We start from the raw sequence: 18,373 nt of genomic DNA, 5'->3' as shown, positions 1-18,373 counted from the left end.
TTTAATATATATTTTCCTGTTATACCTCTTATATTTCTTTCTTTAAAATATATAAATTATATATATATATATATTTTTTTAATAAAATGTTTTGCATAAATATATATTAAGTCACATATCGTTCTGCTAGATATAATTTTTATGATTAGTTTTCGAGATCTTTGTTGGAATAATAATTTTTCTATAATATTATTAATTTATTTCAAAATAAAACTTTTACGAATTTATAATCCCCTTCTTTTCTTATGTGTGCTAGATAACAAGAAAATATAATCAAGCATTATGTCAATATTAATTATCGTTAATTGATCAACACAAAATGAGTAAATGAAAACAGTCAGCTGATACAAGCTTCATGTTTTCAAAGATTTAATTTGAAATTTTCATGATTAATATATTTATATAATACAAAATTCGTTTCTAGCGGTTTTAGGATGGACAAATGTCCTTACCAAGGCTTCGGTCGCGATTCAGCGATCGTTTTTGCATCACCAATAAGATATCTTACTAATTAGCTGACGATTATTGTAGAACCGCAGCGTTTGCGGCTATACTGGGATTATTGATAACTTCTCCCAGGCTCTCGAGCAATTCTTTCCTGTAATCGTCGAAGTCGCCGTCTATACCATTGATCTGCTGGTTTTCAATCACGTACAGACAGCACTCCGTATCTCGAATTAGTCGTTCGTCGTGCGAGACGATGATGACGCCACCTTTATATTCGTTTATAGCGTCGGCCAGTGCGTCAATGGATTCTATGTCAAGGTTGTTGGTCGGTTCGTCTAAGATCAGCACGTCTGGCGCGTTTAAACAGAGCTCAGCCATTGCGACACGTGCTTTTTGACCGCCTGATAGATCTTTCATCTTGATCGTGTGCGCATGAGAGCTAAGACCAAAAGTACCTAGCTGTTTGCGTGCCTTTTCATACGGAAGATCAAATAATCGCATCAAGTACTCCGCTGGAGTCTCTTCTGCGGTCAGGTGTTCACCTGAGTGCTGGTCGAACCTTCCTATCCTCTGCAAAGAATAAAATAATCTAGAATAATGTTTGAAAAATATCGAGATGTAAAAAATTAAGAAAAATTATACTCCATGCCTTCGCATTAAAAAGTTGAGTTTATCACACAAATAAAAATTGAAGAAAAAGAATGATTTATAATTCGTATGTTTTTCTACACTTACCAATCGATGATTCTTTGTAATTTCTCCCTTCTGAGATGTTATATCGCCCATTAGTAATTTTAAGAAGGTAGACTTGCCAACACCATTGGGGCCCACTATAGCTACCCGAGAATTTAAATCTATACCGAAATCTGCATCGATGAATAAGGGTTTCTGTCCTTCGTATGCAAAAGTTATACCTGCAAAAAATAAAATTAGTATTCCAATAATTAAATTTGAATTTTTATACAAATGTTTGATCTATTTCTTTCTCTGTCGTGCATGTGCAAACTTTTTCTTATTAATTTATTACAAATGTAATTTAATGATAATTATGAAGAGCTAGTTACATACTTTGAAGACCAAGAATTGGAGGTTGAAGTGGTGGTGGATCTGGAAAACTGAATTTTACTATATATTCCCTTGGTTTCTGCAACAATTCTGTAGGTCCAGTTTCCTCTTCTTGCTTCTGCATTTTTGTTCTGTTTTTCTCCTGTTTCCTAGTGAGAGCTTCTTTTTGTTTCTTTTCAGCTTGCTTCTTACTCTGACCGGCTGCCTTAAGATCCTTCAATCGCTTCTCTTGCTTTTCGTATGCTTTTATCATCTCTTTTCTCTTTTGTACATACATCTTTTTAAACATGCTATAATTTCCCTTGTAATAGAACAACTTTTGCTGATCCAGATGTATCACATCTGTACACACATTGTCTAAAAAGCTCTGGTCGTGTGATACAACAAGAAGAGTCTTCTTCCAGCCTTGCAGATAATTATCTAGCCAGATTACTGCGTTTAGATCCAAATGATTCGTAGGTTCGTCTAGCAATAATAATGTGGGTTCCAGGAAGAGTGCTCTGGCAAGCGAAACGCGCATTCGCCAGCCACCGGAGAAGTTCTTTGTCGCCCGATTTTGCATCGCGCGATTGAATCCCAAACCAGCAAGAATCCGCCTGGCTCGTGGCTCCGCTGAGTCGGCACCAATGGCTTTCAATTCTTCATAAACCTGAAAATATCATTTATATATAAATATATATATATTTTTTTTTTCACAGTTCCAAAGTTTATTTAGAAGAAACAGAATTTAAAAAAGAAAATTCTGATAGAGATACGTATAAACAGAAATTATACTATTTTTTATCTTATGATTATTTTCCGACATTAAAGATTTATAAAAATATGATAGCAACCTCCTGCAATCTGCTTTGCACAGTAGTATCCCCTTGCTCTGTCAATTCCTCCAGCTTTTTACACTCTGCCTGAAGTTCTGTACATTTAATATCAGCTTTCAGGACTACCTCCACAGCAGGAGTATCGTCCGCTACAACTTCTTGCTCGCAATATAGAACATCTATGGTGCTTGGAATATTGAAGGCTCTTTTGGCTATGTGGCGGAGTAGAGTAGTTTTGCCATGACTGTAATAAAATTGAATGTCAAACATATTACATATATATATATATATATAATACATATTTTCTTAGAACTATTTCTTTTTCATTTCTATTACTATTTCTCTTTACAATATAATATAATATTTCCAACACAATAAAAAGTACCCGTTAGGTCCCACCAGACCGTAACGTCTGCCCTGCGCTATGAGAAGACTGGCGTTGGTGAAGAGCTCCTTGCCCTTAGCCGCTATGCTGAAATTCTCGACCTTGATGTCGACCGCGTGGTCCAGCTGTTGGATGCTACGTTGCTGCGTCTGGCTCTGCGAGACCGTGAAGTTGGACTCGAGTTCGCTGTGACCCTGGCCGCCAGCCTTCGTCAGCATCTCCATCGTCCGCTCATACTCCTGCTGCTTCTTCAACTTCTTCTTCTCCTTGTGCGTAAGCTTCTTGCTCGGCGTGTCCTCGTTGAGCTCGACGTCCGCGATTTTCTTTGCGATTTCTGCGTCTTCGGTCGCCCCATTTTCGATCGCCTCCTCGTTCCTGTCTTCCTCCTGGTTGTGTCGCTGCTTGTTGCTCTTGGTTTTGCTCGACATCGCTCGCCGATGACACTTCTTGTCCCTGCACACCCTAAACGTGCCTCAGCTAGTCATACGCCTAATGTAACCTCACTTTGTCCGCATGCACAGCACGTCGAAGGAGAGCGTGACGTCATCCAAGTCCAGGCATAGATCAAGTGCTGTCATAGATGGTCGACTGGACGTAAATTTGGTAAAATTAAAAAATGACGTGAATCTTCCTTCAAATTCTATGAACCTTTTATTATTAGAAATGACATTTCTTTAATTTCGTAATTAAATTATGAAATTAATTTGCAATAAATAATATTCTTTGATGTGCGTGTTATATAATTAATGGCTCCCCTCTTGTATGTTTATAATCTTAGGAATGCTTTATTGATATCGCGCTCGTCGAACATGCGCATGCGCGAGACGCGGCCTGACAATAGACTGAATGTGTATAGAATGTGTAAATTATATAAAAATTGTCTTGTTATTTTTTTGTTTCAATAAGAATGATACATTATAAATTGTTTTCTATATAAAAAGGCATATCTCCCCAAAGTAGATTCGGCGGCCTTTAATGTAGATCTGCTCATGTGTTTTTGTTGACAAGGATAACCCTTTCTTCGTCCAGGCAAGTTTAATTTATACTTTATATTATTCATTTGTGTCACTTTATATTGCCTTCCTCACTGGACAGTCAATTATTGTAATGCTTATTGTCTTCTTCTGCTTAATGCAAGTTGCGTACTCTAATTTTTATAATTCTTGAGCTTTACAATATATTTATATTATACATATATATATATATATATATATATATATACACCTTACAATATATACAATTATTAAAGAAAAGAAAAGGGAATAGATATATGATTTTAATTCTAAAATTATATTTGAATGCTACAGCTTTACATATAATTACAGAGTGCTGAGAATGGCGCAGAACAATGCGACAAAGTTGACAGTGGAAGATTTTTATGCTGGTCCGTGCAGCTTCGACGAGATCGAGCCAGGCTTGTTCCTGGGTAATCTTACGGCCGCGACAGACGTCGACTGGCTGAAAGAAGTTGAAATGACTCACATACTGACAGTAGATTCCTGTCCATTGCCAAGAAAGATCCAGGAACGTCTCCCCAATTTAGCCACTAAATATATTCAGGTGACGGATATGCCGCGAGAGGATCTCTTAACGCATTTTGAAGATTCCTACGAGTTCATCGACCGCGCCCTCGAGTCCAATGGCAGGGTGCTGGTGCACTGTTACTTTGGAGTGTCGCGATCCGCTACCATAGTGATCGCATACATAATGAAGAAGCGCGAGCTGAGCTTCGCGGACGCCTTCCAGGTGGTGAAGTCGAAACGACGATTCGTCGAGCCAAATCTTGGCTTCATGGCACAGCTGAGACTCTACGAGGACATGGGCTACGGCGTGGACAGCACCAACGTGAAATTCAAGATGTATCGCTTACAAATCGCCGCCGACATGGTGCGCAAGGCTCGCATTCTTCCTCAGAGCTGCATCGACTTGGTGAAACCAGATCCTGCCCTGACAACAGTGCGGCCTGAACCATCGGTTTATCGATGCAAGAAATGTCGCCGCATAGTGGCAAGCGCTAGTAATGTTCTACCTCACGTGCCACATGAGAAACAGATCTGGCGACACATCAGCATTAAGAATCCGAAGGACGTCGAGAACTGTGATAAACCAGTGTTGAAGAAGGAAGAGCAGACGCGAGTTGAGTTTTGTAACAAGATCTACTTCGTGGAACCTTTGGCTTGGATGCCCGACATCACGCACACCGTCGAAGGCAAGTTGAATTGTCCGCAATGCAACACGAAGCTCGGCTCGTACAGCTGGATCTCTGGGAGCCAGTGTCCCTGCGGTAGCAAGATCGCGCCGGCTTTCTATTTGGTACCTTCCAAGCTCGACTGGAGTAATGTTGTACAGAACGTGCAAGTGACGGTATAGTATTGATACATGAAGAGATTCAATAATCGATCTTGGTCTACTCGAATACTCAATGAAATGTTTCAAAGATTTTCGGAAGTATTTCTAAATACTCATCATGGCAATACGAATCACCAAAGCATGTCATGAAGATATCGAATAGGCGCCTAATAAATGTTATAATTTTTTTTGCGCTTTTAGATATCTTTTTGACATTTTTTGAATGGTTTTTATAAGTTATGACGTTATATGGTCCACAAGATAGATGGTTAAAATAGATATTGATAATATTTGATCTTCAATTCTTCAGCAAGTTTATTATAAATTTTGTTAGACACTTTAGAATTTAAAATAATAAATTAGTAAAAATTATATTATACTAATTTTAGAATTTAAATTTAAATGCTTCTATAGAGAAAAATCGTCAAAATTAAAAAAATTTATAAATAATTTTAATCACGTATCACTTTCTTTTTTATGTGTATAATAATTTGTTATCTGTATTTTATTTTTAATTATGATAAAGGTTTTACGATCCCGTTTAAAAAATCCATATACTTGCTAAGAGTTGAGAATAATGGATTTTAAGATTGAAACAGACGCGGACCAATATGTACGCCGGTTGACTGTATTCTAATCCTGTGCCAATATATTTCGATATGTGTACATATATACATGTATTTGTTACGTATATCTGTACGGTGTTGTACTTTTTTTATTATATATATATATAAGAAGACATACCTGAAAAAACGTTCTCCGATCTCAATGTTTTTATTGCACACGACAGTGTTTGTCTATACCGTCTACATATCTATAAGGCCGTAATTTTGTAGAATAAAGTTCTATTGTACTTACGTTTAATTATGATATTAATATACTTTCTCGTAACTTAACATTGCTATTCTATCAACGGGAAAAAAAAGAAGATGACTTATTTATTCGTTACCCTGTGTGTTCAGAACTTATAGTTTAAAACTTAATCTAATCATTATCTAATGATCATCATTGGTTAAGGCATCAACGTTGAACGTTTTTACAGCGATAATCTGCAGAATATTTTGTATTATCACCTTTGCATCTTAAAAATCCGAGATGCCCGAGACGTTAGCATCCTTGGGTTTCCCCAACTCACCTCTGGTCGCAATCTTAAATTTATTTTTGCCATCGAAATATTATCTTTGGTTGATTTCTACATTTCAACATCCAGGACCACCAGGATGAATGTTCCTCGTCGCATCGCGTTGGATGAGACTGCGAAGCACACTCCGCAGATTCGATTTCTGCGAATGTATCACATACTCGCGTGCATCGCCGGATACGTGGAGCCGTAGGGATGCGTTCGCAGTCTCAGAGCGTTCAGGCCGTTCACGGTGGGCCCGTCGAGGGATCCGTGGTGGATGTCGGCCTGATGATGATGGTGGTGATGGTGATGGTGGTACGGCGGCAGACTCACGTTCGCCAGACCGCCGTTCGCGGCGAAGCCGTGACAGCTCGCCGCGGTCTGCATCGCCGCGTAATGCTGTGGCGCCGTTCTCCAATAATCGCCGTAAGAATACTGGGCCGTTACCTGGGTGATCTGCGACGTACTCTGCGACGACTCCGACGTACTGTTCTCCGCGTTGTGCTGCGCAGGATGCGACACCCTGATGGGACGCAGGGGTAACGCGGCCTCCATCTCTCTGCCCGCGGAAACGCCGCGGCTCATCGCCGAACTCCGCTCGTTTCGCCGGAACTTCGCCCGTCTGTTCTGGAACCACACCTACGCAGAAGAGAAAAAAAGACTCTTGCTGTCGATTTTTGTGGATGAATATTTTGCGATTGATTGAGAAACAGAGATTGTAATGAAACGGCATATAGATAGAATAATCATGTCTCCTTGTTTCCAGCCGTAACAATAGATGTTGATGGAACAATAGAATCGATGGAAAAATAAAAATTGGAGTTTTTAATATCTTGGATATTACAGTTTCATTTCTCTCGGTAAAAGATTAAGATGTTATACGACGTGAATAATTAATTTTTTTAGATTAAGAGTTATCGTGTGACTTATTGTGGTCTTTGCCAAAATTGTGAAAATCAATGCGTTTAATTAAATTAGCGCAATAAATTAATTCGTTTAATTGATTCAAAGGACGCGTGTTTCTTCCAGAAATATTTTTCTCGACGAACAATCTGCTTTTTATTATATCTCATTATCTAAAGTACTTAAAAGCGATCTGTATTCTCTTAAGTTTTACGTGTATTTACTATTTCAGCTTCTCTCTCACACACAGTGTGCTTCCTGTATCGAGTTTCTTTCGACCTCTCAAATTGAATTCTACGAACTGAAGGCCAGATTATATAACAAATAAATCTGATTCAAAGGACCGTGCCGGCTTTTAGGAATTTGAACGAAAAATCTCTACGAATCCGAGAAGCGTATCCAAGTATATCAAATGCTCCTCATCTGACATCGCTTTAAATCAAGATAAATAAATCCAATTCAAAGGACACGCTTCCTATATGATACATCTTTTTCAGTGAAAAATCTCGGACGGATCAATGCTGTTCGTGTGTTCTCGCGTTACTCTAAGAATCTACGTATCCGAGAGAGAAACAGGAGGATGGCAGAGCAGCGGGGAACGAAAGAGGACCGTAGACGGGACAGCGTGACGGCTCCTGGCAGACGTACGGACAGATAGACACAGACGCGTGTAAGAACGGCATGGATGACGACGACGACGACGACGGCGGCGACGGCAACGATGATGCGCACACGTGCTCGATGCACACGTGTCGCGGGGATCGCGCAGATGCTGGAGATGCGCGTCGGCTAATCATAGCTTTTCTCTCTCTGTCTCTCTTTTGCTGTCTGTCCTCTCTTTTTGCCCTGACAACCTGTCTCCTCCGATTTTCTGCCTAGCTGTCCGCAACCGCCACCTTCCGTCTCTTCCTCTTCAGCCTCCTTTTCCCTCTTGTATTACTGACGCTGCGTTTGGTACAAGAACACATGTGCACGTCGTGATACTTTCTCGGATGGCTAATCTTCTCGGTTACCGAGTGGAAGATGGCTTCAAAGCAATCCGCTTGCTCTGGGTGAATCGGTTGGCTGGCTGGTTGCTGTGCGTCTACAAGACGGTTTATCGTTTTGCCACGTTCCGTCATCGTTGCCCGGAGTGGAACGTCATCGAGAATGATGCTCTCTCGATGTATTTTAATTCGACCCTCTATTTCTGTTTATTATAATGTATTTCCGGTTTTTAATCGCATTATATATTGCTCGGGACAAGCAGCGATATATATCGCTTTCCTTTCACTTCTAATTATAACTTTAGATTCTAAAACGATAAGTAAATTGCAAATGGCATAAATTGCACGCGAAGAAGCCAGAATGTCAGATATCTTATTGAATTTATTCGAGAGCTCCTTTTATTGGCTCATAAAATAAAATTATAATTTATAAAGAAGATCAGCTCAAATAACAAGCATTTATACATTTCGGAGAATTACGAATATTAGAATAGATTGACGTAAGTTAGGTTTTGATTTGTTTAATGATTATTCTAAACTTTAACATGAGTATGCTGAAAATAAAATTAAAAAATAGGTAAAGGAAAAATTAATTATTTTTCTAAATATATCTTTCCGGAAAGATTCTAGATTTTCGCCGAACTTATACTAGTTATAAATAAGTTTCTAAAATAAAACATTTATTTTCTCTAATTACAATATTTAAAAAAAAGAGTATATAAAGTTACCTGCACTCTAGCCTCCGACAGAGACACCCTGGTCGCCAGTTCCTCGCGAACGAAGGCATCCGGATAATGCGTCTTCTCGAACACCCTCTCCAACGCGGCCAACTGTTGCGCCGAGAAGGTCGTCCTGCTCCTCCTGGGTCTTCTGTTTCCAGCAGTAGAGGTTTCGCTGCAATCTACGAAACGTAAGTAACAATCAACAATTATCAGTGACAATTTGCGTAGTTAATTTCGTAATGACTATGTAAAATTTCCTTCTTAACAGCACACATATTCGGAGGACATCCAAAGGATGTTGGATGTCCTCTGAACGTCCTTCGGATATGCTGTCAGTTCTTTTTTCGAAATTATATTGGAAAGATTTCTTCTTCGACCATAATTTTGGATAAAAAAATAATTTCGACATAAGAAATGTTATTTTACGGAAGAAACGTCAATTTTCTTTAATTGTAAAAATTATGTACTTTCCGCGTGCAAAAACGCTTCGCGAGAAGAATGCGAATTTACTTTCCTGACGATCTGCCCCACGTCGAAATCCGGGTCTCGAATATGCTGTTTGCAGGCGGTCTATACTAAAAAAAAAAGAGAAAAAAACATACGCGCACGCGGATCGGCTACAGTCGGCCATTCTTTGAATGGCTCCACTATACTTGAGCATTCATCAAAGCGGCATAATGCGAGCAGCATGACTGGAAATGCGTGATTTTGATGAAATCAAGTGCGTCGTGAATCGCGGATTAAACCGTGTACTGGTGCGAGATGAAATCATCCGCTATAGATACTATATGTTCTCATACTAGTGCATATCATACATTTTCCACGCAACGTAAATTATGATCAAATTACATCTAAATAATGTATAAATTATAATGAAATTTTTTAATTATAAAGTAATAGTAATATATTAAAAAATGGAAAACCATTTTTGTCACATTTATCTCTTAAGGCATATTATAATATTAATAAAAGATTATAAAAGAAACTCGTTCCCTCGAGAAAAGAATCACAGAATTTGTCAATAAATTATACTTAAAATAATTAAAATTGTTGTCACTACAAAATACTTAAAAGTAATTAAATAAAAAGACATTCTATGTATACTATATTTTAATTTTTTGTCACCACCTGCTACATGACATGAATTGTTTTGGCTCCCGTACTATCAGATTTTCTTTAAATAATTTAAATTGATTTTTCCTCAGTGATAGAGTCAGGCATGAATTTTCGAATAATTAGCGAAAATAAAAGGCTTACGATTTTTTTACTTGCAAGCGAATGAGATCTTTTTGCAATTCTGAAAAATCTTAAAAAATTTTCATTAGAATCCTTATAGGCTTCATTATTAAGATGAATGAATTAATCAGATAATTATAATAAAAGTATATAATAAGATAATTAGCCTTTGAAAACTTACACAATTTTTCCATTATGTTATTTAAAAAAAAATTATTTGAATGTTTATATATAATATTAAATAAACACTATCAAAAATAAAAACATTGAAGAATTAAAACTAAAAAATGAACGTGACAGCAATCTTTCATTTTTTGAGGCCTGTTTCTGACTTTAGCTGATGTTCCAAGTATTTAAATGATACGTGCCATTTTATAATGACATAACGTTATCGAGTCCTTACCTAAGGATTGCGTAGACGTGGATAGCAGACGAGAGACCGTGAAATCCTGTGGGGTATGCGAACTCGTGAGCTGTGACACTATCACGCCGTTGTTCGCGCTTTGCTCCGCATCCATCGCGTCCAACATTTTTCCTTTTTTTTCCTCGCACTTTCCCTCACACCGGCATGATAATCAATACGATTTCATTGCCATCTCCGCTTTTTTTTGGCGAGGGACTCTTAATTTTTTAACATCCTCCTCTTGCCTATTTATATCGTCAGCCGCGTCAACGCGCGAGCATCATCTTGATTCACGAAATGAAGTCTCACCTGCGAGAGAAGGAATAACTTTGTAACATATTGATAAGCAAACGTAACTATGTAGCTTTTAGATTCTCACGTATATATAATAATATAAAATTAAATCGCTTGCTATTGACTTTACATCAATTATTCTCTCTTCTCTCAAATATTAATAATGAAGATACTTTGCACTCTGATCAAAACGTGCATGCAGTCTGAGAAACGAAGTCGCGACTAGACTCGCGGTTTAATTTCACGCGACATGATTATTCAGCCACGATCTCAAAATATCAGCCAGAAACTTAATATTAGCAAAGCTTGGAATTGTAGTAGAGAAATTCAAAATATGAGAAGTCTGAGGGGACGAGCCAATTTGCGCGAATGCCGGTGAGAATATGTGTGAGAGATGAAGCTGAAACGTGTACATGTCGTGCAACGGACGTTTGTATCGTTCTATTTTAAACTATATTATAAGTCAAATAGCAGATTTACGATGTAAATATTGTGAAAGACGCGACACGAGTATCCACGTGCGCACACAGGTAAAGTATAGACATTCTATGAAGACACATTCATTTTCAATGAGACATGTATAATAATTCAATCAATTGATAGATTTAGCATTAAGGAAAGATCTTAACAACTATTACGATATTTTTCGAATTCTAAAATGCAGTTTCTATTTATTTATTATATGTATTTTTGCGAAGAAACAGAAAATAAGTTATGATTATATAATTATCAATTAATTCCTAATAATGTATTTATTATTTACTGACGTATATTATTTCTGAGAATCGCTAAATTTTTTAAATTTCTCTACAAGCGTATCATCTGCTGATTATAATTTAGTATAATTAATTGTTAATATATACTCATATATTAACACAATAACTCTTTAATTTCTTACAATCTCTAATAATATAATTATTATATTGCATTTAAAAAATTATGATTTATAATTTTCTGTCCTTTCTTTTTTGTCTTTAAAGCGTGATATCCAAATTATGAAATACGCTTATATGTTTCATTGCAACATTTTTTGGGTAAATTGGCTTGTCATTTATATTCTTGTTAGACATTTACATCTGGCTATTCTATTTATTTCACGTTGACCCTGAACGCAATTTTCATATCGATTAAAATTCCGAATTGGATGTCTGCATTTAGCACTAAGTGCGGCGCTAAATAGAAATGCAAGATATTGCAACCTAAATCTATTCATATATTTTGATCAAGGCAGAAGTATATGTATATGTAATGATGTAATAATGATAATGGTTTACTGCCAAATTCATTAAAAAGCAACTTATTAAAATTAACACTTTTACACATAAATCTAATAATCAAAATTTAATTATCTAATTATAAATCGAATTATCTAATTATTACGAACATATTTTAATATAAGCATATACTTTCCAGTGATAAGAGATTAATTATTTAAAATGAAAAAAAGTTGTTTTAGATTGTTTTATTATATATAATAAATTTATGAATCATTTCATAAATATAAAAACGTTTCATCGATTCAACAGATGCGATCATTAAAAGACAATTATTTACGGTGGCGCGAGAGAGATACTGCAACCAGTGCTCGTTTATGCGTAATTTGTCTCGGGCAATGTTAATTAAAGCATTTCCGAGCTCGAGCATGACGGTGCAATTAGGGCCACGTGCCAGCGGTCGCAAAATGTGTTCGTAGACTGAAACTCGTTCATACTTTGCTCGTATACCTAACTGTGCAAACTGTGATAATTCTCTTTATGTGTCTCTCAAAATTTAACAGACTCCAATATACTAATGCAAGTGTTGTTGATAAGCTACATAATTTAATGCCGTTTCCACGATGAAATATATTCTTGGCAATTTAAGTACCTTTCAGTGATTTCAAATTATAATAGAAGATATATGAGAAAATCTCTCTCTTTCTCTCTCTCTGTCTCTTCTAAAGTTGCCAATAAATAATGGAAATAAGTAAATGTAATTGAAGAAGGCGTTCTTCAATTTTAATGATTATAAAATACTTATTAGAAGCAGAAGAGATTAAGTATAATAAATTAAAAGATGGCACTTTTTACTTTATAAAAATTTTTTGCCAATAAAATACCCTCATAAAGTATTAACAAATTATACATTTCAAAATTCGAATTTTTATCTTATTAAAAATTACACTTTTATATATACATGTATAATATTTTTTTTACAAGAAATATTTGTTAGATTTTGTAAAGAAATTAATTTAAAAAAGACTGTAATCGTAATAAAAATTTATGTAAATTCTAACATTATTTTTGTCATAATTTTTTAATTGCAAGAGTGATAATTTGGATTGAATTATCTCCTAAGAAATTATTTTTAAATAATAGCTGCACACTTTTATCGCACTTATCGCGTAATTTCACATGCATGCATAATACACGTTTATCCACTAATTTTCGATTTATCATACACGACCGATAAAATTAATTTGTAATGGAGATTTCCGCTGTCACAAAATATGTTAATTCTGATATTTATGAGCACATTGATTGCCAAGATCCGCACACGCATTCCGATTCAATTAAGATTTGTCATGTGCTTCCGGTCTCCGGACTTGCATCTTAAATTTCAGAGCGCTAATAATAATTAAAATAATGATTTTTTGTGATGAGAAAAAATCGTTTAATTATAAATTATATAAATATATATATATATATATATATATATAATATATATATACAGCTTCAATCTTTATTTAAAATATCTCTCCGATTAAAATCCGTCTCCGATAATTCTTTTTGCGATTGTATCTTTTACTTTTTTATTTTTTGCTAATAATTATTGATGATGTAATTAAATTTAATTATACATATTTTTAAGGTTAATTAAACAACACATGCAAATAATTATGCATCTAAATATATATAAATGCATGTGTATAGTTAAATTTTTTAAGCAATTCATTGATTTTTTATTTTATGTTGGTCACCAATGACTGAGACAATTGTTTTTTATCGAGTGTCGATTAAGCTTATTAACTCTTACATTGCGGCACCCGTCAATTGGCATTTTATCGCACGACAACAGTTATGATTCAATCACCTTAGTTTTGATCACCGACGACCGCGTATAAATTTTTAACTGATGATGGTATTACATTCTATGTAGTTTATATTAATGTTCGATATTTAATTAAGATATAAAACTATGAAAATACATAGTAAAACGGAGAGAATTTTCTCTTGGAGTTTACTCTGAAAATCATGGAACAATATGGTATTGTAAAAATTTAATCAGAATTTCTCTGATTAAATATTTACCACAATAAAAACTATTAATATTTTTTATTCTGCTAAACATTTTAATCAGAGAAACTCATAAAATTCTTCCAATACCATATTGTCCCACGATTACCATGAGTAAATTCTAAGAGACATTCTCTCTGTGTACATTTAAAGAAAAAATTACAATTTATTTTGTTTTTATTATCACGAACAAAGACGAGATATATTAAATCTTTGATATAATTTAATTTTTAAATTGATGGTTAATCAGTGATCATATTCTTGCAATTTTTATCGATCAAGTTTGTTAGTCACATCTTATGTTTCCCAACTTTTAGTGTAAAACCTGACATACCTGATATCTCCCAAAACTTTTATTCGTCCACCTTCTTATTCAACTTCCGCTGTCCAATTTTTATTTCATAAACCGATTTTGGCAAAAGTTCTCCATTCACTCGCAGCCTCGAAAAATTGATACACGTTGACACAATCTTAAGTTTGCGTTAAGCGTAGGTAAGATGTAACTTCAAGGTTTATAATTTTTTTGTTGAAATCACAGGAACGTTATTAAGTGTCGCTGATCGAGATGGTTGATCGCGGGATCGCGCTCGAACACGAAGGCATCATTTTGCTCGGAGCGGCGAGATGCCAACTGACTTGGCCGAGTTAAGACGTACTTAAAGGTCCTCATCTGCTTCTACATCTCCGTCTCTCTCGTTCCCTCATCTTCTCATCTCTCGTCTTGCGTTCTCTTCAATCTTCTCCCGGTTCGTGCTGTCGCTCTTCGCGGGCAAGCAGAGGGAAATAGAGCGTTTTAAGAGTAGGTGGAGATTTTCGTCGCAAGCTCCACCTTCATTAGAAGCTCATTGGTTTCTAAATGATTTCCCTTGCTACGCAAACTAGGAGTTTTAGAGGCGGAAGAACGTATGTGCACGCGCTTTTATGAAAATGCGCCGCGAGGCGATGCATCCGAGAGCGCGATGAGGCAATCGATTTATTTTTGTCAAAGTTGGTCTAATGCAACATGTTTTACGCGGGTTTGCATGACGGTTGAATGTAGAGCACACAAGATTTTTTTTAAGAAAAAATTGCAAAAATTATGACAAAAAACGTTACTTTAATGAGATGTTGAAAATCAAAGGGATAAAGTACAATTTAAAATCAAAATTACTTAGAAAAACAAGATTAAGCTTAATAAGTCGAGTGTTCATGCAACGGAAATTTAATTAACTCTCACGGAAGTTTGACAGAACGATGTACTGGAGAAACGAGTAAATCACGTGGGGATGCGCCTCGTTAACGTTTTAATGAAAAATTACCCGTTAGCGATGACGTATAGGCGCCGGCGTTTCCATGGTGGTTTCCGTTTTCAAGGACATGGTTCCAACAGCAATCTTTATAAACCCAGAACACAGATCTTCTTCATCATCTTTCTTCTTTTCATCCTTCTCCTCTGGCGGTTGGTATCTCGTTTCACAAGGGTGTCATGTATCCTTCACAATGTTCAATATATAACATCGGGTCATCCAAAATGATCCGGAAATAATAAATGTTGAGTAGAAGATCTTATTATTTTTCCCGATTTTTAGCAATAGTTTCTGCCTTCAATTTTTATCATTTTAATTGAAAAATCTTTCTTTATTGAAAAAATTTTCTTGAGTAAATAATTAAATATTAATGAAGATATTTTTGCGCGAATGTATTACTGGAAGAGATCATGATGTTCTGCTTCGTATTTTTATTTTTTTAGAGTAGAGTTAAAATATAAAAAAAATTTAATTGTCAGATATTTCTTTAGCAATTTTTCAATTTTCGATTAATTTTATTCGACTCCCTTAAACGTTGCTTAAATTTTGATCAATATACAATAATTCACGCTTGATCAATATATATATAAATACTGTTTCCACTCTTTAGAGTTCACATATTGAAAAATTGATGTTTCAGGTAAAAAAAGGTTCGATCGGCATAAATTTTGTCTCGCATCAGACAACTTATTTTTTTATTTATTGAATGGATGACAAAGAATAAAAGCTCATAATTCTTTGATGAAAAATCGAAACGGGAAGGCACGTGATTAATGTTGTGACTAGGAAAACAGATCAATAGGTATATAAATATTACAATCGCAAAAAAATGTGTACTCTTCGAAAAAAAAAATATATAAAAGCCATCCTTGGATCGTGAGCTGGGTAAAGATTGGTCCTGATCCCTCTCATAATCCGTCGCTGCACCCCAAACATTATTTACTCCGATGATTTATGTAGTTCTCGATACGAGATCAATATAGAATATCAAATAGCGAGTCCTGAGAAGTTTTATTCCCTCTTCTAGATACTACTTCGATCAACATGCCAAATTCCGAAACGACTTTTCGAAAGTATAGTCGCGAGTTGAGGTGAGATTGCGCCAGCGGGAGAAACTTTATGACACAGTAAAAATATTTTTAGGATCTTTTATAGTGCTGTAGTGTTTTGAAACCTCTCTTTCCACGAGCGAAACACTTTCAAATGGAAAAAGATATTGACGGATAAATAGATATACATACATTTATATATCTCAATTTATAGTTTATTTTCTCAGCGACACATCTACTTCAATCATCGATCGAAAGAATTTGTTGCTGTATGAAGAAGCGGGAAATAAATTCGAGAAATGGTACAAAAAGAGAAATAATATAGTTTAAGTATGAAATTAATGCTCTTGATTATAAAATTAGAATGCGCGAACGTGATGTCGGGCAAATCGCGCATAGCTGCGCTCTTTGTAGCATTTTCTTTGCAGCGTCAAAACGTAGAAAAAGTAGTAAGAGGAGTAGTGATGGTAATTTTATGACACAAAACGGACGAAAGTGCGTTAAAAGCCGGACGACAGAGTGCCGACAGCTGACCGCGCTATAAGGGATGTCGCAAAGTTGCACTCTTTTTCTCGACATTAATGGACGAACAAAGAACAGCGACAGCTTCAATGTCAAATATAATGGATAACATGCTAGGAAATAATGTAATTATTTAGTAACAAATAGGAATAAAAAATAAGAACTCAAGTTCCTCGAGGATTTTTAGTTAAACTTCAACAGAAATGGAATGTGCGTATTTATTATCAGCATATAATTTTTAACAACTTGATAGAAATTTAATATTGATATAGTACGAAAAATGAAGCGATTATTTGAATGATGGCGATCAAGCATTCACGCAACTGCAAATTTATTCTCTTTAAAACGGGCATGCTTTCGAAATCATCCTATGGGAGATGCAAACGACATCGGATGACACGCGTGGATAAACACGCAATAATTATTCCGCCTGCAATTTTATTTATATGAGGCTTTTACGAGTTCTCTGTGGGACTCTCTCTCTCTCGCTATTCCGGCCCAATAAAACGTCCGTCGGGCATTTTCGAAAGCCGTTTAAAGCCTGAATTATTTTGACGATAATAAACCGCAAAGGGACACGCGATCAGCAATTATAAACACTTTATACCACCTACAGCAATTTTGCCTGCTTTCGATGAATAAAATGGAATCCGTAATTTTTTGCGTATATTATCTCAAGTTGCGCCCATTTTTCACAAAAAGCGCAAGTAATTTTGTTATAATTTAAAAATAATGTTTTATATGTCATAAAAGGTATCAGATGACTTCCTATATATTTTTAAGATAGATGATTTTATTTATTTATTTAACAAAAATTGCTCAAATTGCATATTAATTCGATTGTGATTAATTATATTTAAATGCACTTAAAAGCAATTTTTCTAATATTGTCTGAGTTTATATATGATTTAAAATTCTACATTCTTCAATAAAATAATGAATTAACATTATAAGTTATTTATGACATGAATGAAAAGTATTTTAAATATTTTTACATCAAAGCAATCGCTTTAATTTTGATCTTTCATACACATTTTCCATTTCCTCATTGAATCGTTGAAATATTAATATCTTCTTAAAAGATTCGCGGAAAGCAGGAGCGCATATCTTCACTGACACAACAATAGCATTACTCTCATCTCTATTGAGATCGCCGGTATGCGGATTCCTCAATGCGCCAAATCGCTCGAGAGATTCTCGGTTCTTCGAGCGGAATCCCTCCGTTTTCGACGTTCGGAGTTATTCGTCGTGTTTTCCCGAAAAAGAGAGATAAATCCGCGAGTCTTCTCGCGTTGTTCCAGCCGCGGCAAGACGGACGGGCGCGTCGCGACGCCGTGACACGTACACGTCGCGGCGTCGCCCGCCGAGAATTATTAGGCGGGCCTGAAGAGCGTTTTCTCGCGGCGCGGCGATGACATCCCGTCGTCGCGTCGCGTCGTCCGGCACTTTTGTTCGCCCGTAGTTCTCGGCCGTCTTTCCGCTCGACGCGAGCTTTCGCCTGAGGATCGCGAAG

At 35.9% G+C, this 18,373-nt stretch overlaps 3 protein-coding genes across 6 annotated transcripts in view; 1 reads left to right on the top strand and 2 right to left on the bottom strand.

Moving 5' to 3' along the window:
• Positions 1-320: 320 nt before the first annotated feature.
• Positions 321-3,279, bottom strand: LOC114929998 (ATP-binding cassette sub-family F member 1). Its single transcript, XM_029301736.2, has 5 exons — positions 2,713-3,279; positions 2,346-2,571; positions 1,516-2,161; positions 1,183-1,361; positions 321-1,017 (listed from the first exon to the last, which is right to left on the bottom strand). The coding sequence occupies exons 1-5, from the start codon at positions 3,138-3,140 to the stop codon at positions 523-525; spliced, it is 1,974 nt and encodes a 657-aa protein (XP_029157569.1). The 5' UTR covers positions 3,141-3,279; the 3' UTR covers positions 321-522.
• A 241-nt stretch (positions 3,280-3,520) lies between these two features.
• On the top strand, positions 3,521-5,989 carry MKP-4 (dual specificity protein phosphatase MPK-4). Its single transcript, XM_029301749.2, has 2 exons — positions 3,521-3,741; positions 4,038-5,989. Exon 2 carries the CDS (start codon positions 4,048-4,050, stop codon positions 5,080-5,082), a length of 1,035 nt encoding a protein of 344 aa, XP_029157582.1. The 5' UTR covers positions 3,521-3,741; positions 4,038-4,047; the 3' UTR covers positions 5,083-5,989.
• Positions 5,652-18,373, bottom strand: part of LOC114930014 (uncharacterized) — a 38,906-nt gene continuing 26,184 nt past the window's right edge. The window contains exons 1-4 of one of the 4 annotated variants that reach the window (XM_029301758.2): positions 14,338-14,900; positions 10,435-10,743; positions 8,802-8,974; positions 5,652-6,823 (exon numbers count right to left, since the gene is read on the bottom strand). In XM_029301758.2, the coding sequence (XP_029157591.1) occupies positions 6,356-6,823; positions 8,802-8,974; positions 10,435-10,561 (768 nt within the window). In that variant the 5' untranslated portion in view covers positions 10,562-10,743; positions 14,338-14,900 and the 3' untranslated portion in view covers positions 5,652-6,355. Of the gene's footprint in view, positions 6,824-8,801; positions 8,975-10,434; positions 10,744-10,813; positions 11,223-14,337; positions 14,901-18,373 lie in introns of those variants that run through there. The other 3 variants (XM_029301766.2, XM_029301775.2, XM_085485623.1) reach the window with 3 other exon arrangements.

The sequence above is a fragment of the Nylanderia fulva genome, unplaced genomic scaffold (assembly GCF_048542155.1).
Source record: "Nylanderia fulva isolate GAGA-0341 unplaced genomic scaffold, ASM4854215v1 Scaffold38, whole genome shotgun sequence".
NCBI lineage: Eukaryota > Metazoa > Arthropoda > Insecta > Hymenoptera > Formicidae > Nylanderia > Nylanderia fulva.
The sequence above is the reverse complement of the archived record's forward strand: the minus strand, read 5'-3'. Positions and strand labels throughout refer to the sequence as shown.

Coding starts and splice junctions, on each gene's coding strand:
- LOC114929998 (XM_029301736.2), bottom strand. CDS start 3,140: ATGTCGAGCAAAACCAAGAGCAACAAGCAGCGACACAACCAGGAGGAA. Junction 2,162..2,345: donor TGCAAAGCAGATTGCAGGAG/GTTGCTATCATA, acceptor TGATATTTTCAG/GTTTATGAAGAATTGAAAGC. Junction 1,362..1,515: donor TCCAATTCTTGGTCTTCAAA/GTATGTAACTAG, acceptor TATTTTTTGCAG/GTATAACTTTTGCATACGAA.
- MKP-4 (XM_029301749.2), top strand. CDS start 4,048: ATGGCGCAGAACAATGCGACAAAGTTGACAGTGGAAGATTTTTATGCT.